Source organism: Bufo bufo, chromosome 4, assembly GCF_905171765.1.
Source record: "Bufo bufo chromosome 4, aBufBuf1.1, whole genome shotgun sequence".
Taxonomy (NCBI): domain Eukaryota; kingdom Metazoa; phylum Chordata; class Amphibia; order Anura; family Bufonidae; genus Bufo; species Bufo bufo.
The window spans coordinates 366,188,304-366,212,680 of NC_053392.1; the positions used below are offsets into that span (position 1 = coordinate 366,188,304).

General features: G+C 45.9%; 1 protein-coding gene across 4 annotated transcripts in view; it reads right to left on the reverse strand.

The window, feature by feature from the left end:
* Positions 1 to 24,377, reverse strand: part of PTPRK (protein tyrosine phosphatase receptor type K) — a 395,839-nt gene that overhangs the window by 23,045 nt on the left and 348,417 nt on the right. For all 4 annotated transcript variants that reach the window (XM_040429122.1, XM_040429120.1, XM_040429123.1 and 1 more), the window contains 4 exons: positions 13,847 to 13,883; positions 13,240 to 13,337; positions 11,795 to 11,911; positions 6,874 to 7,028 (listed from right to left, as the gene is read on the reverse strand). In XM_040429122.1, the coding sequence (XP_040285056.1) occupies positions 6,874 to 7,028; positions 11,795 to 11,911; positions 13,240 to 13,337; positions 13,847 to 13,883 (407 nt within the window). The remainder of the gene's footprint in view (positions 1 to 6,873; positions 7,029 to 11,794; positions 11,912 to 13,239; positions 13,338 to 13,846; positions 13,884 to 24,377) is intronic.

The window sequence follows — 24,377 nt, forward strand, 5'->3', positions numbered from 1 at the left end:
TGCGTCTTATAAAGCAAAAAATACGGTAACCACAATTTATACAGCGCTCCAGATGGCGACTTAAAATAATGCGCCTTAAAATTTGCTGATGGCGACAAGACGTTTTAGCCTTGTCGCCATTTGCAACAGGGCTGCCACGCTGTAGATGAATATTGTGGCGGGGCATGGGAGCCAATAATTCCTTGCCCTGCCGCAGGCAGCACAGGGGAGAAGGAAGCAGTCTTTCCCTCCCCCCTGTGCCACCAATGAAAAGACAGAGGTGAATAGGAGGGGAGAGGCTGTGGCCACTACGCCACCAATAATGTTAATTCACTCATTAGTTCAAATACAGGAGGCGGGTGCTGGCTGCAGAATCACATAGCCGGCACCCGACCTCTATGACAGGTAGCTGCGATCCGTGGCAGGTTAACCCCCTCATGTGGTGGCGCAGTGCGTCCCCCCTTCCCCCAGAATTAAAATCATTGGTGGTGCAGTGCGCCCCCCCAATCTCAGTATTAAAAACGTTGGTGGCGGAGTGCTCTGATCGATTACCATGGCAGCCAGGTTGACTGAAGCCCTGGCTGCCATGGTAAGCTCTCTGCTGCTGTGTGCACAAAGCCCAGGGCAGCAGCGAAAGTGTGAGATCCTATTCACCCTAATAGAGCTCTATTAGAGTGAATAGGACAAGGGTTGTAGCCCCTAAGTATAGTTAGCAAATAAAAAGTGTAAAAAATAAATAAAAAAAAGGATAAAAATCGCCCTCTTTCCTAATTTTACTTATATAAACAATAAACATATTACATATCGCCACGTCCGAAAAGTCCAAATTATTAAAACATTAAAAAATATCTCCTATGTGGTAATAATAATAACAGTGTCACCTTGTCCCCCCCAAAAATAGGTCCTTCTGTTTTATTATTGGCCGGACGTTCCATAAAATGGGGAATGGTGTCTTTTTTATGGTATCGAAACCGAATCAAAATTTTGGTATCGTGAGACCCCTAATATACACTCACCTAAAGAATTATTAGGAACACCTGTTCTATTTCTCATTAATGCAATTATCTAGTCAACCAATCACATGGCAGTTGCTTCAATGCATTTAGGGGTGTGGTCCTGGTCAAGACAATCTCCTGAACTCCAAACTGAATGTCAGAATGGGAAAGAAAGGTGATTTAAGCAATTTTGAGCGTGGCATGTTTGTTGGTGCCAGACGGCCCGGTCTGAGTATTTCACAATCTGCTCAGTTACTGGGATTTTCACGCACAACCATTTCTAGGGTTTACAAAGAATGGTGTGAAAAGGGAAAAACATCCAGTATGCGGCAGTCCTGTGGGCAAAAATGCCTTGTGGATGCTAGAGGTCAGAGGAGAATGGGCCGACTGATTCAAGCTGATAGAAGAGCAACGTTGACTGAAATAACCACTCGTTACAACCGAGGTATGCAGCAAAGCATTTGTGAAGCCACAACACGCACAACCTTGAGGCGGATGGGCTACAACAGCAGAAGACCCCACTGGGTACCACTCATCTCCACTACAAATAGGAAAAAGAGGCTACAATTTGCACAAGCTCACCAAAATTGGACTGTTGAAGACTGGAAAAATGTTGCCTGGTCTGATTAGTCTCTATTTCTGTTGAGACATTCAAATGGTAGAGTCCGAATTTGGCGTAAACAGAATGAGAACATGTATCCATCCTCTGATGGCTACTTCCAGCAGGATAATGCACCATGTCACAAAGCTCGAATCATTTCAAATTGGTTTCTTGAACATGACAATGAGTTCACTGTACTAAAATGGCCCCCACAGTCACCAGATCTCAACCCAATAGAGCATCTTTGGGATGTGGTGGAACGGGAGCTTCGTGCCCTGGATGTGCATCCCTCAAATCTCCATCAACTGCAAGATGCTATCCTATCAATATGGGCCAACATTTCTAAAGAATGATATCAGCACCTTGTTGAATCAATACCACGTAGAATTAAGGCAGTTCTGAAGGCAAAAGGGGGTCCAACACCGTATTAGTATGGTGTTCCTAATAATTCTTTAGGTGAGTGTATAGTGCTGGCTCATTACTGTGACCTGCGTCGCATCTTCTCCAAGTCTTTTTTTCTTCAATTATAATTATATATATTTTCAATTTGGCGACAAAAAATTTAATTTGGCCCCTACATTTTTCAGTTTAGAAGCCAATGGCTCCTGTTTTTTTTTTTTTCCTGTCTGGAGCACTGTTATATAGTCTCTCACAAAAGTGAGTACACCCCTCAACACAGCCATTAATGTCTAAACTGCTGGCAATAAAAGTGAGTACATTCCTAAGTGAAAATGGACAAATTGTGCCCAATTAGCCATTTTCCCTCCCCGATGTCATGTGACTCCTTTAGTGTAACAAGGTCTCAGGTGTGAATGGGGAGCAAGTGTGTTAAATTCAGTGTTATCGCTCTCACACACTCTCATACTGGTCACTAAAACTTCAACATGGCACCTCATGGCAAAGAACTCTCTGAGGATCTGAAAAAAATTATTGTTGCTCTGCATAAAGATGGCCTAGCCTATAAGAAGATTGCCAACACCCTGAAACTGAGCTGCAGCACGGTGGCCAAGACGATACAGTGGATTAACAAGACAGGTTCCACTCAGAACAGGTCTCGCCATGGTCAACCAGAGAAGTTAAGTGCACATGCTCAGTGTCATATCCAGGGGTTGTCTTTTCAAAATAGACATATGAGTGCTGCCAGCATTGCTGCAAAGGTTAAAGAGGGGTGTGTGTGTGTGTGTGTGTGTGTGTGTGGGGGGGGGGGGGGGGGGGGGGGGGGGGGTCAGCCTGTCAGTGTTCAGAGCATATGCCGCACACTGCATCAAATTGGTCTGCATGGCTGTCGTCCCAGAAGAAAGCCTCTTCTAAAGATGATGCACAAGAGAGCCTGCATACAGTTTGTTGAAGACAATCAGACCAAGGACATGGATTACTGGAACCATGCCCTGTGGTCTGATGAGACCAAGATAAACTTATGTGGTTCAGATGGTGTCAAGCGTATGTGGCGGCAACCAGGTGAGAAGTACAAAGACGTGTGTCTTGCCTACAGTCAAGCATTGTGGTGGGAGTGTCATGGTTTGTAACTGCATGAATGCTGCCAGCTGTGGGGAGCTACAGTTCATTGAGGGAACAATGAATGCTAACATGTACTGTGAAATACCGAAGCACAGCATGATCCCCTCCCTTTTGGCAAATGGGTCACAGGGCAGTATTCCAAGATGATAACAACCCCAAACACATCCAAGACAACCACTGTCTTGGATGCTAAATAAACTGAGGGTAAACGTGCTGGACTGGCCAAGCATGTCTCCAGACCTAAACTCTAGTGAGCATCTGTGGGACATCCTCAAATGGAAGGTGGAGGAGCACAAGGTCTCTAACATCCACCGGTACCGTGATGTCATCATGGATGAGGATTCCAGTGAACTCCATGCCCAAGAGAGTTAGCGCAGTGTTGGAAAATAATGATGGCCACACAAAATATTGACACTTTTGGCACAATTTGGCCATTTCCACTTAGGGGTGTACTCACTTTTGTTGCCAACATTTTAGACATTAATGGCTGTGTTCAGTTATTTTGAGGGCACACCAAATTTACACTGTTATACAAGCTGTACACTGACTACTTTACATTGTATCAAAGTGTCATATCTTTAGTGTTATAATATATAATAAAATATTTTCAAAAATGTGAGGGTTGAACTCACTTTTGTGAGAAACTGTATCAATCTAATTTCGCTCTGCTCTATAACCGGCTAGTGGCAGAAAGCACAGCATGAACAAATTGGTTCCTTTTAAGGAATTTGTGCACACTCTCCTTATCATATTTCTCAATTTTTTGGCATCATGTACATTCCAAAAACATACAGGCAGATTTAGGCTACTTTAAAATTAGCGGCACGGACCTCCGGCAGGCTGTTCCGTCGGGTGAACAGCCTGTCGGATCCGTCCTGCTGCTAGTGAACGTGTGCCCCCGGACTGCCGTTCCGTCCCCATTGACTATAATGGGGGCGGAGTTCCGGCGGACGCACGGTGAGAGGCTGCCGGAATAAAACTACGATGACATGTCCGACATTTATTCGGCAGCCTCTCGCCATGCCTCTGCCGGAACTCCGCACCGCCCCCATTATAGTCAATGGGGACGGAGCGGCAGTCTGGGGGCACACGGTCACTAGCGGCAGAACGGATGCAACAGGCTGTTCACCCGACGGAACAGCCTGCCGGAGGTCGGTGATGCTAGTGTGAAAGTAGCCTAAGTTAGAATTTAGTGAGTCCCAGATGTGAGTGATGACAATCTCTGTAGAGTGCTTTGGAATAGGTAAGAGCTGTATTTGTGAATAAAGGTGCCTATTGTTCTCCACCTACACGGCACTGTTTTCCTAGTACACGCTATGTTGATATGAAAAAAGACAATTAGAGAAAAATGTATTTTAAAACAGAAGACTTGTAAAAAAAAATAAAAAAAAATAAAAAAAATTGTATGTTGCTAGGAGTCTGGCAGATATTGGATTCAGGGGAAAGCAGCCTGTGGTGGACAATGGGTTACATCCCACGTATTGCATCCCTGGTTCTCATTAGTAGGACTAGCACAGGCAGAAGATAACGGGCTGTGCTCCGACTCTCCACCCTGCCTGCCCCAGCATTCAATCATGGAAGATCAATACCAAGAGGTTTTCAGCACAGCTATTTGTTTACTCTTCACCAGCCGCTGTCTGAATAAAACAAGAGGAGAAGCACACTCCGAGGTCTGATTTATTACAAGTGCATTCTCCAGCCACTTCTTTCAAGGAAATGTAAGTAACAGTGCTGCTCTGGGTTATTTAATGCAGCCATCTCATTGCCTCGGAATGACACCAGTGTTTAGGCAAACATGGAGCTGTGAACGGCTCACATCTAAAAGCGTGGCAGAACATCTACATTGTTGGAAGAGACTGATTTAACTTTGTACTTTGCAGCAAATGAGCCCAACAACCTAAATTAACATAAGGATGTCTTGCTGGTAAACATCCCTGGCGTAAAGTTTGCAAAGTCACCGTGAATGGAAACGTTACATGAAAAGTTACAACTTCTTTGTGCACAGTGCGCGTTAACCCTCCTGCCTCCATTTCAATTAACATGCAGCTTATTTGGCCAGATCCCTTGTTTTCTCATGAAATTAAGAACATTTCTATCTCTATAGGAAAACATGCAAACCAAATGATTACAAAAACTTCCAATATAAGTGAATTTTCACATGATTCCTTTTAGGCCTCCTGTACTCAACCATATTTTGCGGTCCGCAATATACAGATATTGTCTGTGTTGCAGTCACATTTTTTGTGGACTCATTGACTTCAAGGGGTCTGTGGTCCGTGTTTTGTGGGTAAGTATAGCACATCTTCTACGTTTTTGTGGAATGGACATATGGATGCAGAAAGCACACCGATCATCAGTGTGCTTTCTGCATCCATATGTCCGGACCATGGACCCACTAAAGAAATACGGACGGCACCCATATTTTGCAGATCTTTAATTTCCGGACGGCAAAACAGATATGATCGTGTGTATGAGGCCTTACTTGCATGGATTGCAGTTTGGCTTTTTTTTTTTCATGTGTGACACTTCACATTCACAATGGATATCAACACTGCAGACTTGCCACAGTAGATTTGTATGAGGCTAAGGCTACTTTCACACTGCCGTTTCTGGGTCCGCCTGCGAGATCCGTTTCAAGGCTCTCACAAGCGGCCCAAAACGGATCAGTTTAGCCCCAATGCATTCTGAATGGATAAGGATGCATCAGTTTGCCTCCGTTCAGGCTGACACCAGAACGCCGTCTGACGATATTGAGCCAAACGGATCCGTCCTGACTTACAATGTAAGTCAATGGGGACGGATCCGTTTTTATTGACACAATATGGTGCAATTGAAAAACGGATCCGCCTCCCATTGACTTTCAATGTAAGTCAAAACAAATCCGTTTGCATTATCATGAACAAAAAAATATATATATTTTTTTAGCTTTTGTTCATGGTAATGCAAACGGATCCGTTCTGAACGGATACAAGTGTTTGCATTATAGGTGCGGATCCATTTTGCAGATACCAGACGGATCCGCACCTAAACGCAGGTGTGAAAGTAGCCTTATCTGCAGTGTTTTAGAGTACTAGAAATCTCATCCACACTCTGCAGAAGCAGCATTAACTGAAATATAAAAGCACAAGTAATACAGAAACAACGAGTTCACAGGTACATGTACAAATACCAGGTGCAACAGACAAAATGATAGTGTCCAAAATCCTCAAAAATCTCAATAATTCAGAAAACGCCTAATATTTTAACACAAATCTAATAGGAAACCGGTTCCACTGCAATTTCACAGCAGTCAATGACCACAATGATCTGACAAACACTGTTAACCACATTAGATTAAAAATCCAGGATGAAGCAACTCTTTAAAATAAGATGCCCTGGAAGAAGCTGAGAAGATGGCGAAACTATAGGTGTGTATGGACTTCATGTTCATTGACTGCTCTGGAACTGGAGTGGAACCAATTTCCTAACGGATTTGTGTTTAAATATCCTGAGTGACAATCTCTGAATTATTAGCACTGTAACCTGGCTTTTGCTGAGGGTTTTCCTACGTCGATTAATGTAGGATTTACCGACAGCTTTCAACTTCTGAAATGCAAAGGTTGAAATAAGTGGAAGACCAGTTGCGATTTCTGCAGCAATAGCCCTGCAAAAACCAGCCCAATTCGGGTGTTTTGTGCAGCGGAGGGTTTCACATAAATCCACTGCCTAATTCCAGTACTGAAAATTTAGCAGCAGAGACATGCAAAAATCATGTAATAGCCCTTTTTTCCAAATACTAACCTGCAATGCACAACAATGGGCCCAGCACTTGGAGGGTTGGACATTTTCACTCTTCTAATAAAGGACAACAGTCCAGTGGCATGGTACGGTACTCCATGGTCAGGCCAACCAGTAAAGTGGAACTGCTTGACTTCCCGGATTTCATTATATCCTCTCTGGAACAAATTCAGATATTGTTGTACAGGGGTTGACAGACAAAGAAGTAAATGTCTACTATATATTTCCAGGCCCAAGATGGAAAAAGAAAGAATCAAGTGCCGTTAGTACATGTATTACTACATTTATTTCACTCCAGCACTCACTGTGTCCTGAGTTATAGTATCAGGGAGCGGGTTGACGGCAAATGATTGCTTTATTCCAGGATATTTTATAGTGCTATCAAGCAATCAATTTCCACCAAACCGCTATCTGCAGGAGAAAGAACCTAACTTCACTGTTTTGCTTGGCTGCACCACAAGCAACAAACGTCGAGAGAGCCGTAACAAATAATTAATCCACAGGAAGGTAAACATTCAAGAGACGCTGCACGCGGCAAAAGAATAAGAAGCTACAAGTGCAGTATATTATGTGAAAAGTAGTGGCTGCTGCAGAAAGTACTGCAGCGACACCCTCTTCCCTCAGAAGGAAACTAGAAGAAATCTATTGCGGACACTTATTGTGGACAACATGAACATCTTATTAAAATGTAATAATAATAATTTATAATAAAGTACCATAACTCTTCCTAATCGGTTTATAATGGTACCAGTAGGGCGGAATTTTACTTTCCACCCATCCAAACTTAAGTGTTTACTATAGCGCATATGCATGGCTGTATTATTCACATATGCCAGGCTTGCTACAGACATTTCTGCACCTGAAGATCAATCCCATCATTCTGAATGGGAATGTTTTCTGCAAGCTACATTCAGGTAATTGGTACAGGCAAAGACATTTGTACCGCGTGTCAATCTACCCTTACGGCTATATATTTCGCTCCAAGTATGCACATTACATCTCATTCTGGGAGAATAGGACAGGCATGGAGCCATTATAGTCTGGAAAACAAGGTAGGTCATTTAATTCAGGCTCTTATGAGTAAGTGGAAGTATCTTCTAATGCTATTTCAAGTAAACTTAAGAGGGGTCATTGACTATGAAGAGCCATAAGAGAGGCTTTGCTCCAAAAAAGATGAGAAGAATGTTGGTATGGACCTATAATAGGTGCCTTAAACATGTAAAGAGATATAGAATTAATCTTTTGTTTTTTACATGACTAATCATTGATTAGAAGCATTTAGAGAAATGACATCTGAATTCGGATCAGCCGTTAGTTTTTTATTGTTCTTTTTTTACTATCGTAATAGTTAACCAAATAAAAATAAATTGCAGAAATTTCCATTTTATCCTTAAAATTATTCTCCACTGCACATGAAAACACAACAGGGTAAATTTATCATTGGCTTTACACAACAATACTAGCTTAAAAAGTTTAACATTTTGACATGTGCATCATTTGCACAAATTTTTTTTAAATTATTTATTAGGAGCATTCTGCCTCTTAGGCCAATTTCAGAAGAGCGTGTCCGCTGCAGAATACATGCTCCGTGTGGGAGTATGATTTGAACACAGCACAGCATTATAATGATTTATAATGCTGTGTTTTCCTGTCTGACCTCAACTCTAATGATTTGTACTGACGTACAATTCAGTAGATGCAAGATAGGGCAGAGAAATCACAATCCACAGGCAGCGTTTTCTGCACTGGACACTTTTGGAATTAGCCTTAATGTGGGCCTGTAACCATTCCTGACATATCTATTTTTTTTTTGTAACTACTTGTATTCCCCATGTAATAATTCTGGAGCATCTATTCTTATGACTATGTGGACTATTCCTCTATTACTACCCCTGGAAATGTATGAATTCATTTCCAGTAGTTTGCAATAAATGTCCAACTGGTAACAAGTGCTGATAGATGCATCTTACTCCAGTGCACATGAGATAAACTGACCTAAGAAATGTCAATCTTACCCAATGCCTTAAAACTACATGGTATGACTAAAACAGAAATCTGCAAGTGGAACAGCAAGGCAACACCCCAACTAAAAATAACTGCCCCCTAATGGTGCAATATGATAGCACCTAATCACCAGGAATATGGCCATTGCCGCTTTGTCTGTTTCATAAAAGCTTTACACTTCTAGTCTATGAGGACCTTTTATTTGTTTCTCTAGAGTAGGCATGCTCAACCTGCGGCCCTCCAGCTGTTGCAAAACTACAACTCCCATCATTCCCTGACAGCCTACAGCGATCATCCTACAGATTGGCATTGTGGGAATTGAAGTTTTGCAACAGCTGGAGGGCCGCAGGTTGAGCATGCTTGCTCTAGAGTCTAGAATTATATGATGACCAGGAGTAAAATAAATATGCTTGTCTGGCTAGGGCTGCAACTATTAATCGAAGTTATCGATAATATTCAATAACTGGATTCGTTTTCAAAGAATCCAGTTATTGAATAATCGGCCGATTCGTTGCAATGCGGGGCGGGAGGTCAGGGTCCTTAACCAGCGGTAACTTTTAAATCAGATAATTTTTGACATTTTTAGAAAATCACAAAAATACAAAGAAAGAAAATAGCCTGCACATTATACATGCATCAGTTGATAACAATAGTATCATAGTATTACATGATCGGCCAAAGAATTACTTCCATGAGTATGCAATATGTCAACAGGCATATCATAAGATGCACCTAAGATCAAGTAATCTAGTTACACAGTATACCATTATACCATGTACAAACCACCTTTCCATCCATTGTAATTAATGAACATAGGACCAACCCTCCCTGCCCAACTATAACACAATTCTCCCCCCCCTTACTCGAGCGATGGAACGGATCCGAACTCCAACATCAGTTAGTTTATTAATATATCTTAAGCATAGCCATTGGTCTACTTCTCCTGTCTGTTTAACATTCTTCTTCACACCCATCCTGTGTAGTACCAGCGGTAACTTTTATTTCAACTTTAAATCAGCGCATCTTTACTAACTTACAATGAAGCTCCGGTAACAGGCAGAGCGGGCGGCGGCGTTACGTCACTTACTCACGTGACGCGCCTGCTCCGCCTGCTTCATTCATAAAGTGGGCGGAGCAGGCGCATCACGTGAGTGAGTGACATTACGCCGCCGCCTGCTCTGCCTGTTACTGGAGCTTCATTGTATTTGTAAGGTAATAAAGATCATAGAGCTGATTTAAAGTTCAAGTAAAAGCTACTGTCAGTTAAGGAATAGTCTGAATACTGATGTGGCTGGTGTATTGGGAGATCTGTGGATGGCACTGTTGTGGAGGGGATCTGTGGATGGCACTGTTATGGGGGAGATCTGTGGATGACACATATAGCATACGATGATATATAGTGTCATCCATAGATCCCCCATAGCAGTGTCATCCACTGATCCCCCTCCCCATAACAGTGCCATCCACAGATCCCCCTGCTCATAGCAGTGCACAGATCCCCCTCCCCATAACAGTGCCATCCACAGATCCCCCTCCTCATAGCAGTGCACAGATCCCCCTCCCCATAACAGTGCCATCCACAGATCCCCCTCCCCATAACAGTACCATCCACAGATACCCCTCCCATAACAGTACCATCCACAGATCCCCTCCATAACAGTGCCATTCACAGATGCCCTCCATAACAGTGTGTCATCCACAGATGCCCTCCATAACAGTGTGTCATCCACAGATGCCCTCCATAACAGTGTGTCATCCACAGATGCCCTCCATAACAGTGTGTCATCCACAGATCCCCCATAACAGTGTGTCATCCACAGATCCCCCATAACAGTGTGTCATCCACAGATCCCCCATAACAGTGTGTCATCCACAGATCCCCCATAACAGTGTGTCATCCACAGATCCCCCATAACAGTGTGTCATCCACAGATCCCCCATAACAGTGTGTCATCCACAGATCCCCCATAACAGTGTGTCAACCACAGATCCCCCATAACAGTGTGTCATCCACAGATCCCCCATAACAGGGTGTCATCCACAGATCCCCATAACAGTGTGTCATCCACAGATCCCCATAACAGTGTGTCATCCACAGATCCCCATAACAGTGTGTCATCCACAGATCCCCATAACAGTGTGTCATCCACAGATCCCCATAACAGTGTGTCATCCACAGATCCCCATAACAGTGTGTCATCCACAGATCCCCATAACAGTGCCATCTACAGATCACCCCCATAACAGTGTCATCCACAGATCCCCCATAACTTGTCTTTTTTACATTGTAATGCAAAATTTTAATAATTACGTAACTCCTAAATTTGTTTTAATATGGCCTTTGAAGATAATTTTTCAAGTAAAATCATATAAATCCCTTTTTTGTCATTTTGGTGTTTTTTTCCCGATTAATCGATGAAATTATCGACAACTAATCGATTATTCAAATAATCGTTAGCTGCAGCCCTATGTCTGGCTTTATCTTTTCTTACTTGTTTTTTAGCTGTCATATATTTATTTTGTCTGTACTACTTGACAAATAAGGACACACATACTTAGAGGTTGTGCCAAAGGATAGGGGATAATTAGCTGATCGCTGGGTGTCCAACTGCTGGGACTCCCACTGTTTCCCTGTTTTGAAGCAGTGGCTGGTCGAGCATGTGTCTTCCTGCTCAAATCATTCTCTAGGATTGCGCCTGAGATAGCCAAGACCTAATTTCTCTGGATGGGTGGAGTTCCAGCGTTCAGACCTCCAGTGTATATACTTATGGTATATGCTATACATGAGGAAGCGCCAACATGGGCTTATGTGACTGTGTGGTATTTTATTCAAAGAAACAAGCTACTGTGACACCAGATTGCATTTTTCTTTTTTCAGAATGACTGAAGTGCAAGCTAAAAAACGTTTCTTCATATTTACCCTTTCAAGAGTGAACGTTCGGATCACATACTCGGCAAGTGGTTCCATTTCGACACAGGTCACCTTAAAATCTGCATAGACTTCAGTATCATCAGGCCAGTACTTGTAACATTTGACCTGTAACCACATAAAAAACTGTGTCATGATATTTTAGATACCAACAAGCACTGTGATTTTGAGGTTTCAAATATTTTTACATATCAACAACAGTAACCAGAGGTCTTTAGAAAATGCTCTATAAAGAAAAGCCATATTAGATCTACAGTACATCAGCTAAATCTGCTAATTTATACAGTTGCAAGAATAAGTATGTGACCCCTTTTACAGGACGGCCACTCCTAGGGAGAGTAGCAGCAGTGCTCAACTTTCTTCATTTATAGACAATTTGTCTTACCGTGGACTGATAAACAGCAAGGCTTTTGGAGATACTTTTATAACCCTTTCCAGCTTTATGCAAGTCAACAATTCTTAATCGTAGGTCTTCTGAGAGCTCTTTTGTGCGATGCATAATTCACATCAGGCAATGCTTCTTGTGAAAAGCAAACCCAGAACTGGTGTGTTTTTTTTTTATAGGGCAGGGCAGCTGTAACTAACACCTCCAATGTCATCTCATTGATTGGACTCCAGTTGGCCGACACCTCACTCCAATTAGCTCTTGGAGATGTAATTAGTCTAGGGGTTCACATACTTTTTCCACCTGCACTGTGAAAGTTTACATGGTGTGTTCAATAAAAACATGGTAACATTTAATTATTTGTGTGTTATTAGTTTAAGCAGACTGTGATTGTCTATTGTTGTGAGTTAGATGAAGATCAGATCACATTTTATGACCAATTTGTGCAGAAATTCATATCATTCCAAAGGGTTCACATACTTTTTCTTGCAACTGTAAATGTATGAGGGCCTCCTGACTTGCAGATGTCTGGGAAGATAAGGATTGGGCAGTTGGATTCAGTATGCCCAACCCATTTGTTGGGGGGATCTGGGAGCAGCTCACGCCCCCATCCCTATTACAACTGTGCAAGTATATGGGCAAGGGGGGGGGGGGGGGGCTTGGGAGTCAGAAGAGACAGTGGTCATTCGAATGAGCGTTCAGTATGGCCGTCCCTACAGTTAAGTCTTCAGTATCAGCTATTTTAAACATCAAATCATGGAAAAATAGTGCTGTGAAACATGGGACTTTCTTTTTATGATGCACCCCAAATGCAGTATAAATGAGTAACTTTAAGTTAGAATACAGGACACTTTCTTCCAAAATTCAATACAAAAAACACAACATACCACAATAGACTGTAGTTTGTTGCAGTGGAACAACTCTTCTGTGTGTGAAAATACTACTATCCAGTATGGGGCCTAGTGCAGGCAAAACTGGTAGAAGCATAGTAAGCCTTTAAAAAAATTGAAGGGGCTGGATAACCAAATAAGCCAGCCGTGAAGAGTCTTACCCTGCCAACTTCCACTAGATTTGTAACCATTACGATGCAGGCAGACTGTTCTTGCCAAATCATCCTCCAGAAATCATACACCGTTTCATGAACTGGACCTGAAAAACGATAACACCTGGTTTAACTGGAGGGGAAACAAGCAATCGAGAAATGCATACTACATTTAGCAACCTGTCCAAGGTTCCACATGGATAAGTGAATCTAATTTCCAGCCTCTAGATGCTACCTTGACGTCTATTTTTGGGAGAAATATAACCAATAGGACCGATATTTCCGGCCTGCTTTTTCTTGAATCCCAACAGATGAGGAGAAGCAGAAAATCTCCCTTCAGATTATTGAAAGAACATGCGTGACACAGGGACCAAAAACTTATTCAAACTGGTATTCTACAGCATAATTCCCTCCACTGCTTTACATGAGAGGCATTATGTAGAGATTTCTCTCTTCACAAAGTTAGGTCATCCCTCTTTATTAAAATAAATACTACTCAATACTGGAAGCCAATAAAACCCATTCGCTATAGAACAGTAATAATGTCTTTGTATATGTTCTCTAATAAAAGCATACTAATAAAACACACAGCTGTCATAAAAGTAGATTCTCTTACCTTGGGTTGCAATGTAATGACTCGGCCTCTGGTACCCCTGAAAAAACATGCAAATAACTGTTCACTTTCTGCAATCTACTTTCATTAATCAAGACCATGAGCAGGAAATGATAGGAAGTAGTACACAATACATTCGTACATTTAAGACAGACTGTCAACTGTATATACAGTATATATAAAATAGGTGCAATAAAACTGGAAAATATGGCTAACAAGTCTACAGGTTCTCAAGTTGGTTTAACATATTTGTGGATTTTCGACCACCCGCTCATTTTGTGAAAGTACGTACAGTATACGGCACCTGAACAGCCCAAGATCAAGTTGTATTTTGTCAAACTTTTAAAAGTGTTTAGCAGTCTCTGCCATATATCTGTTTAAAACCAGTATTGGAGTGGAAGAGATATCGCTGTTCTAATATGCAAATCTGCTAATGAGGGGTTACACAAGCTGTGCGACAACCCCTTGGGAGGTTTAACGAATGACCACACAAGGTGGAATTTGATGAAAGTCTACTGATTTGTTGTCGATTTTGCCAAGGATTTATATCCTATGAGATTTCTTAAACTCTTACCAACACTGCTGGTACTGTAAAATACTGCAAATTTGCTGTACGCAAATCCGTGGCATTTACACCACCGTGTGGCCATAACGACGCAGTAACAAACAGTCATATCGAATTTGGTAAGAATAGAAAAGAATTTACTGTACATGGTAAATCTACACCTATAACTACAGCCTTAATGTTACTTGCTGGAAATATTGACATTATCTTGTCTAAAGCTGATTGTAACTGTGCCAATTGTAGGCAGTAGTGGTCGTCTACTGTATGTGGCAATGAGAGGCTCTCAGTTACAGAAAAAATCTAACACAAGAAAAAGCAACACAGAGCTACATGCAGGCAAGGAGATGTGGTATCTGCAGGCATGAGGACCAGTAGCCATATACAGCCACTAAAAGTGCAACTGATCAAGGGCATCATTTCCGAGGAAACTAATGCTAAATTAACTTTATAACAGTAAAGACACGTTCTAATCACTAGCTGCTTCATCCAATCTACAGAAGGATGGACACATTTGGAGTATATGTACATCTAATACACATCACGCACAAGGGACACCAAGTCTGTAAAACAGGTTTTACAGCAGTTTTAGTTCCGCTCATAACACATCTAACATGCTGTGCAGACAAGGGAGTGTGCACATTTCATTCATGTAATCCTTTAATACAATATATAAAATGAGACAGTGTAAAACCTCTCCGAAACGTTGGTGTCCCTTAATGGGACAGCACTTCTAGAAAGACAATGGAACGACCGACTAATCCAGAACTGAAAGCCTCTCTCTTTACTGGCTTTTGTGCTAGCTAGCAAATATTACATAAGACTGTAAAGATCTAAGGATGTCTAATACTTCAATTCCTGTATAGCATTACATATGATCTGGTAATGAATACATTGTGTTTTAACTACAAAGAAAAACCATACAGAACAACCATATCAAAGGGCATTTATTCAGTGAAACTTGAATGTTAACCTTTTTTAGATGTCAGGTGTATAAAACCAATTTACACAACCTCTAGGGTACGGCCACACATGCGTGTAAAAGGTGTGCATCGCCGCTGGTTTTCAATCTGCAGCATGTCAATTCATGCTGTGGGCCTTACCTGTGGTCTTCAACATTGGCAATGCAAAGATTGTAAGCATCTGAAGAGCCGCCGACATGCTGCTAGCAATGCCGCTGCAAAAACCTGTCAATTTCAGGTGTTTTTTCTTGTGCCGCTTTTTGGCCAGATCCACTGCATAAAACCCACAGCAGACTCGCAACGAGTGACCGTACCCGTACAGATAAATGAAGCAAACCCACTACAACACTGGTCATAACTGTTGACAATATACTGCTCGCAAGGGGAAAAAAAGGTCATCAAATGCTGGTCCATAAGGCTGCTGTCACACATGCTATTACTTTTCTGTAATTTATTGACAAAAACAGCAAATCTGAACAGTGCCTAAGGGTGGATATACACATAGGTTTTTGTGGCTTTTCAAGTACTTTGTATTCTTTGCTTGAAAAATACCACATCCAGCATTGCTGAAAGCCTATGCAAAATCAGGAATGTAAGACACACATGCATTTCTTCTCTACTGCCGTTTTTTCACATCTTGGTTGTGTTTTTTGTCTCCCCAATTTTTTAAACTCAGCAGGTTGAAGCAATGGCCTCAATTTTAGGTTTTATTCCAACCCCTCCTCTATAGGGAAAAAAATACCTGAAAAGAAAAGCCACTCACACATTCCTTAATACAAAAATGCCACCAAATTTGGTATGGGGAAGAAAAAGGAGACTTTTGTATTACTTACCAGTAAAGTCTCTTTCTCGCTCTTCCTTGGGGGACACAGGAAACCATGGGTATAGCTCTGCTCCCTAGGAGGCGTGACACTAAGTGAAAGCTGTAAGCCCCTCCTCCATCAGCTATACCCTTCAGCCTGGAGAAGAGACTGCCAGTTGCGTGTCCAAGTAGTGAAAGATAACCACCAACCGGAAAAAGAACCGTCAAGCCCCAACGGGGGCAACCAAGCCGGAACCACAACTGTAAACCCAAATGAAGGGCGGGTGCTGTGTCCCCCAAGGAAGAGCGAGAAAGAGACTTTACTGGTAAGTAATACAAAAGTCTCCTTTTCTCGCCCATATTCCTTGGGGGACACAGGAAACCATGGGACGTTCCAGAGCAGTCCCAGAAGGGAGGGACCAGAACAAACTAGACCAACACCGGAGGCATCAATCAACTGCCGCCTGCAACACCAGACGGCCTAAAGCAGCGTCAGCCGACGCATGAGTATGCACCCTGTAAAACCTGGTGAAGGTGTGCAAGGAGGACCAAGTGGCCGCCTTGCAAATCTGCTCCGTAGAAGCCCGATTTCTCTGAGCCCAGGAAGCCCCGACCGCTCTAGTGGAATGAGCGGTAACACCGAGGGGCGGAACCTTGCCCTTGGCGAGATAAGCCTCAGTAACAGCCATCTTGACAAAACGGGCGATAGCAACTTTGGATGCCGCCAACCCTCTGCGCGACCCTTCCGGAACCACAAAGAGCGAGTCAGTACGCCTGAAAGAGCCGGTTACCTCCAGGTAAACCTTGAGCGCCCTGACAACGTCTAGGCGATGAAGTTCCCTCTCCCTAGGGTGGGAAGGGGAAGGACACAAAGAGGGGAGAACGATGTCCTCGTTCAGATGAAAGGCGGAGACCACCTTAGGAAGGAAGGAAGGGACCGGACGAAGAACTACCTTGTCCTGGTGGAACACTAGGAAAGGTTCCAGACAGGAGAGTGCAGCCAATTCGGACACCCTCCGAAGAGAGGTGACTGCTACAAGGAAAATAACCTTGCAGGACAGAAGTCGCAAGGAAACCGTCCGCAGAGGCTCGAAAGGAGAAGCCTGGAGCGCTGAGAGAACCAGGTTCAGGTCCCAGGGCGGTACCGGAGGCCGGTACGGGGGAACCGCGTGAGCCACGCCCTGAAGGAAGGTCTTGACAGGACCAAGGGGGGCCAGTGGGCGCTGAAACAAAATGGACAGCGCAGACACCTGACCCTTCAAAGAACTAAGACCCAGACCCTGGGCAAGTCCGCTCTGCAGGAAGGACAAAACGGTGGGGAGAGAAAAGCGGAGCGGAGGAATCCCTAGATCGGCACAGAACCCCAAATAGGTCCTCCAGGTCCTATAATAGATCCTAGAAGAGGACGGCTTACGGGCGCGGATCATGGTGCGGACGACGTCCGCAGAAAAACCCCTACGTGTCAGGACGGTGGTCTCAACAACCACGCCGTCAAACGTAGGGACCTTAAACGCGGGTGGAAGATCGGTCCCTGAGAGAGAAGATCTTCCCTGGCGGGCAGCGGCCAGGGCGCGTCTGCCAGGAGCAGCATGAGGTCGGCATACCAAGACCGGCGGGGCCAGTCCGGAGCGACCAGAATCACCGAGACGCCTTCCGCCGCGATCTTCCGAAGGACCTTGGGCAGGAGTGGGATGGGAGGGAATATGTATGGACGCGCGAAGCCTCGCCAAGGAAGAACGAGGGCGTCGGCTCCGCAAGCTCCCGGATCCCTGGCCCTGGACAGATAGGCGGGGACCTTGTGATTGAACTTGGAGGCCATGAGGTCCACGTCCGGTATGCCCCAACGAAGGCAAATGGCCTCGAATACCTCCGGGTGAAGAGACCACTCGCCGGGGTCGACAGTGGTGCGACTGAGGAAGTCCGCCGCCCAATTGTCCACCCCTGGAATAAAAATTGCCGATAGGGCCGGGACGTGAGCTTCCGCCCAACGGAGAATGCTGGAGACCTCCCTCATTGCAGCAGCGCTGCGAGTGCCCCCCTGGTGGTTTATGTACGCCACAGCCGTGGCGTTGTCCGATTGTACACGAACTGGATGACCCTTCAACAGATGAGTCCAGTGTCGTAGAGACAAAAGGGCCGCTCTCAGCTCCAGGACATTGATCGAGAGTTTGGACTCCAATGGAGACCAAATGCCCTGGACGGATCGGGGAGGAAACACGCCTCCCCAGCCCAAGAGACTGGCATCGGTTGTAACCACCAACCAGTTGAGTGGCAGAAAAGACCTGCCCAGAAGAGGGGACTGTAACCACCAGCGGAGAGATGACCTCACCGGAGGCGATAGATGGAAGGGATGATCCAGAGACTGCGGCGATTTGTCCCAGGAGGAGAGGATCGCCCGTTGGAGAGGGCGGGAGTGAAACTGCGCAAACGGGATCGCCTCGAAGCAGGCAACCATCTGCCCCAAGACCCGCATGCAGAAGCGGAAGGACGGTCGACGGTGGAGAAGGAGACCCCGAACCGCCCCACGGAGGATCAGACGTTTTTCCGAGGGAAGACGTACTTCCGCCGCTCCCGTGTCTAAAAGCATTCCCAGGAAGACCAGTTGTCTGGAGGGGGGAAGGGAGGACTTGGGGAAGTTGATGACCCAACCGAACCTCGTCAGAGTCTCTAGAGTGAGATCCACGCTGGCAACCGTTTGAGAAAGGGACGGAGCCTTGATGAGGATATCGTCCAAGTACGGTAGCAGAAAAACACCCCTGGAACGGAGTAAGGCCAAAACCGGGGCCAGGACCTTGGTGAACACCCGGGGGGCTGTTGCCAGCCCAAAGGGAAGGGCGACAAACTGGAAGTGGAGGTCCCCCACGGCGAACCGGAGGAAGCGATGGTGACACCGGGCTACCGGAACATGGAGGTAGGCATCCTGTATATCGATGGAAGACATGAAATCTCCCTGCTCCAGGGAAGCCACCGCGGAACGGAGGGACTCCATCCGAAACCGTCGAAGGAGGAGAAAACGGTTGAGCTTTTTGAGGTCCAAAATGGGCCGCATGGAACCTCCCTTCTTGGGAACTACAAAGAGGTTCGAGTAGAACCCTTGGAACCTTTCCTCTAGAGGAACGGGGGTAATCACCCCCCTGTCCAGTAAGGCTTGAACGGCCGCGGAGAACGCAACCGCGCGTTTCGGGTCCCGTGGCAGGCGGGAGCGAAAGAACCGATCTGGAGGGAAGGATGCAAATTCGATTTTGTATCCGGAGCACACAATCTCGAGGGCCCAGGCGTCGGAGACGTGAGCCAACCAGACGTCCCTGAAAAGGAGGAGCCGGCCCCCCACCCGGGTGGGTGGGGGCGCGCCTTCAGGCAGAGGATTGCTTTGCTGCGGGTGTGCGGGCAGCCTGCGGCTTGCGCCAGGAGGGCTGCGCCCGAAAAAACGGCTTCCTATGCTTATCCTGGGGAGGAGCCGAAGCGGCAGCTGTGGTGGGAGCCCCAGAGGCCCTGCGGGAGGACCGAAAACGAGACGCACCAGGGCGTCCGCGGGGGGCGCCCCTGGCTTGGGGTTGAGGAAGATGGGTGCTTTTACCACCCGTGGCCTCCGAAATAAGTTCGTCTAGGCGGACCCCGAAAAAGGCGGGAACCCGCAAACGGTAGCCCCGCCAAGGAACGTTTGGAGGCAGCGTCCGCTTTCCAAACCTTCAGCCAGAGCTCCCTCCTGACGGAAACTGCCAGGGCGGAGGAGCGTGCAATAAGGGCTCCCGCATCAAGGGAGGCCTCACAAACAAAATTCCCGGCCCGAACAATAAGCTGGGCCAAGGAACGCAGGTCCTGGATAGGGACGTCCGAGTCCAACTCCTGTTCCAGCTGCGCACCCCAAGCAGAGATTGCTTTCCCTGCCCAAGCAGAGGCAAAAACCGGTCTGAGAGCCGAACCGGAGGCAGCAAAAATGCCCTTAGAAAGGGTCTCCATGCGACGGTCCTCCGCTGACTGAAGAGAGGACCCGTCGGGAACAGGGATGGCCGTGTTCTTCGACAGCCGGGCCACAGGGGGGTCCACCTTGGGTGGGGAAGACCATGTGGCCACGACATCTGCTGGAAAAGGATAGCAAATGTCCAGCTTCTTGGGGCTGACAAAACGGGCGTCCGGTCGAGCCCAAGCCTTAGACACCACAGAGGAGAAATCAGAGTGGATTGGGAAGACTTTTGAGACCTGCCTGGGTCTGATAAATGAGACGCTAGCTGCGTCCGAGCTAGGGGGATCATCCTGCACCTTAAAGGTGTCACGAATATCAGAGATGAGTTGACCCATCGCTGAGGCTAGCTTGGACGGCAGGGCCGAGTCCATTTCCAAATCTGAAACCGCCAATTCACCTTCAGAGAGCGAATCCTTTGGGGAGGAGAGGCTCGTCTGGGTGTGCACGCGTGGCGGGGAGAGGGAGGCATCCGAGGAGGAGGCTCGCTCTACTCTAATACGCTTCTGAGAGTGCCTAACTCGGGAGGGGTCACTAAAGGAGAGTGAACCCGCTGCAGCGGCAGAAGCGGTGGACCCGGAGGGCGCGACAGTAAGAGTGGCGTCCTGCGGGGTAGGCGGCCTGTCTATTAGGCGGCCCACGACATGAGTGAGGCTTTCCACGGCCTGGGACAGGGATCTAGCCCAGTCAGGCGGGTCAGAGGCAGCAGGGAGCGACACAGCGGGCGACTGAGGCTGCGGTGGAGCCCGACATGCAGTACAGTGCGGATCAGACTGCCCCCGGGGAAAGGGTTCCCTACAAGCAGTACAGGCATGGTACCAAGGCTTGGCGGCTGCAGAAGGGTCTGACATGGTGGAACAAAGATGTTGCACTTAAAGTGGGAGACCCCAAGGAAAGAAACGGAGATAACACTCAAGCGACAGTACTGTGGCACGGAGGGGGTTAAAAGTCCTACCAGACCCGGATGATGCAAGCGGCAGCGGTAAGGGGGAACAGACTGAGGAGGCTGTGGAGGAGAGGCAGCAACCGGCTTCGGATCGCACTGCAGAGAGGATTCCACGCAGCACTGTGCGATGAACCCGGAAGTAGCGGAGCGCATGTAGGAAGCTCCGCCCCCTCCCTGCCGCTCTGAAGCAGAGCCGCGCGCGCGCGGCAAAATGAACTTAACCCCCAAGGATAATGAAATGCCGGCCTGAAATGGCGCCGTTCACGCCAAGAAAGCGGCCCCCTCCGCGCCTGGATGTGGCAGAAGGCAGCGTCCCTGCCAAAGACTGCCCAGATAAACTCCCCTGCCCGGTAACGGTCCGATATCGGGGGGGGGGAGGGGTGGGCGCACGATGTAGCAGTGGCCATGTAGTAACAGTGGCCATGGGAGCCCAGGAGGCCTGTAGCAGCGGTGGGAGGGAGGAAGGGGAGGCTGGAGCAGCCTGTCTCACCATACGCTGTCTTCACCCTCAATCCATCCAGCGGGGTCGCCCCTTCAGCTCCTGGCACCGCAGTGGCAGCAAGCCGGGGGAGGGACTTGGCGTGCGGGCGACCCTGAGCTGGCGGGACGCAGGGGAGCGAGGCTGCCCTGGTCCACCTTGTCTTCTGTGGGGGAGGCGGCAGTGCGGATTACCGGCACTGGCGCAACTCAACCCCGGGAGAAACAGAGGGGTCTAATGCGCCTCTGTTGTCCCTTAAAAACAACAAATAACGTAAAAATAAAAAATCATAGGAAAACAACCCTGCATAAGCAGGGGGTGTCTTGCCTCCTTGGACACTAAGCAAAAACTGGCAGTCTCTTCTCCAGGCTGAAGGGTATAGCTGATGGAGGAGGGGCTTACAGCTTTCACTTAGTGTCACGCCTCCTAGGGAGCAGAGCTATACCCATGGTTTCCTGTGTCCCCCAAGGAATATGGGCGAGAAATATATGTTTTTAAGGCTTTTTTTTTATTGGTAAAACAATCTCACCAGAGCAAATGTGTGTGTGACAGAAGCCTAAAGGACAAATGTAGTTGCTTTGTTAAGAAAAAAAAATTCAGCTGTAAATCCATGATTTTTTTTTTTTTACTGTATGTAAAATTTAAATTCTACCATGAAAGAGTTGAAAAAGAAAATAAATAAATATAGGAGCTTAGACTTATATCTGGCCACAGGTAACTACTCTTAGGGCTCTTTCACCCGAGCGGATGCCGTGCGGGTAATCCACTGCGTGAAAGAGAGCCAATCCCCTTTCCGGACAGCAGAGACACGGAGCAGTAACATGATTTGCCTTTGTCACCTTTTTACTACAAAATCACGGTGAAACGTTATCTCACTGTGATTTTTTTGTAAAAAGGTCACAAAGGCAAAGAGCATTATCAATCATGTTAATGCTCCATGTCACTGCTGTCCAGAGCGGGGCTTGGCACTCTTTCACGCAGCAGATTACCCGCACCGCATCTGCTCGTGTGAAAGAGCCCTTAAAGTTCATACACACGACCGTGTTTTTTGTTCGCATCCGATCCACATATTTTTTTTTATCTTTTAGGAGCTGTGATGGATCAATTATCCATTTTGTAATGCATGCTGAAGGATCCAATTCAATAACAGTGATTTTTTATGATAAGAATATTGCTGCATACTATGCTAGTCAGGTCATCAAAGAGTCAGAAGTCTGACCAGGTGAAAAGGTTTTCTGACTATATGCAACCTGAACGGGAAGGTATAGATGGAGGATTTATCATTTATAAGTGCATAAAGCAATACATTCATTCAAGGGGTTTTGGGCAGCTGCCAGTGCTGGGAACCATATAGTAGACAGAGCTGGAAGCAGAAGGCTTTGTACACTGTGCAGTGGCTGTGTCGGGGTACTGCATTCAATAGAAGAGGAGATGAGCTGCAGTACACGGGTGATGAAAGCTACTCAGTTGATACCCTAAACAGCTGATCGGTGGGGGTTCAGTGTGTCGCACCTCAATATCTGATATTGATAACTTAGCCTGATCATAGGTCATCAATACCTAATCCTGGAAAACCTCTTTAAATAATAAAACACAGTTTGGACTGGAAGTAATTGTTCTCTTCCTATGAAAGGAAGACACTCAGTGATCACAGGAACAGGGGCCCCAAAATCATCTGAATGTGAATGAAGCATAGGTGTGCATGCATGAACACGGCTCCATTCATTGTCTAAGGGACCTCTGAGTACAGCACATGGCTATCTCTGTCAGTCCCATAGAAGGGAATGAAGCAGTGGTCACGCATGAGCAGTACTACTCCATTTACTCAGGAAACCCTCATTTTCGTGATGACTGGGAGTCCCATCTCTGTCAGACCACCAGCCATCATACAGTACATTCATCATTTATCCTTTGACCCCAGGGATAAATCAAATTTGATTTGTCTACCCATGTAAAAACTTCTGTTGTAGAGAAAATCCATTCTTGGAGAGGGGACTCAAAGTACTCAATTAAACTGGAAGATATAGCAAGTTGTACTGCTTTGCAATTCAGGTGCCCCCCATCTGGCTCAATTAGTTTAGGATGCCAATAGGGTTGCATTCAGATGGCCAAAATAAGAGTGATTTTTTATGCTTGTATATCAGGTGCAGCACGTGTACCTCCTGAGGTCCAAGTAGAACTCTGTTAAAACATTGTGGTAACCTATATTACCCTAGTTCTGGTTCAGATTTAAAAGGGTTGTGTGACTTCAGCAAGTGGCATTTATCATGTAGAGAAAGTTAATACAAGCAACTTACTAATGTATTGTGATTGTCCATATTGCTTTCTTTGCTGGATGGATTAATTTTTCCATCACATCATACACTGCTTGTTTCCATGGTTATGACCACCCTGCAATCCAGCAGCAGTGGCCGTGCTTGCATACTATAGGAAAAAGTGGCAGCATCTCTGGTGGCCAGGATCGTAGGAGCTCACATAGGCTATTGCCTTTTTCTATAGTGTGCACCCATGACCACCAGTGCTGGATTGCAGGGTGGCCGTAACTAGAGATGAGCGAAGCAACTTCTGATGCTACATCCAAAGTCGCTTCACTAAAAAAAGATTGTTATAATGCTGTACGGAGATCCTTCTCCTTACAGCATTGGAATGTACTGGCTCCAATGAAGCGAAGTCCGTTATTTATGAATAACATCGGTAATTGATTATTAGTGAAAAACCTGGGAACAGAACTCTGCTTCGGTTCAAAGGTAACACTCGGAACCAAAGCAGAGTACGGTTCCAAGTTTTGAAGTTGGTTTTCACTGTAATAATCAATTACCAAAG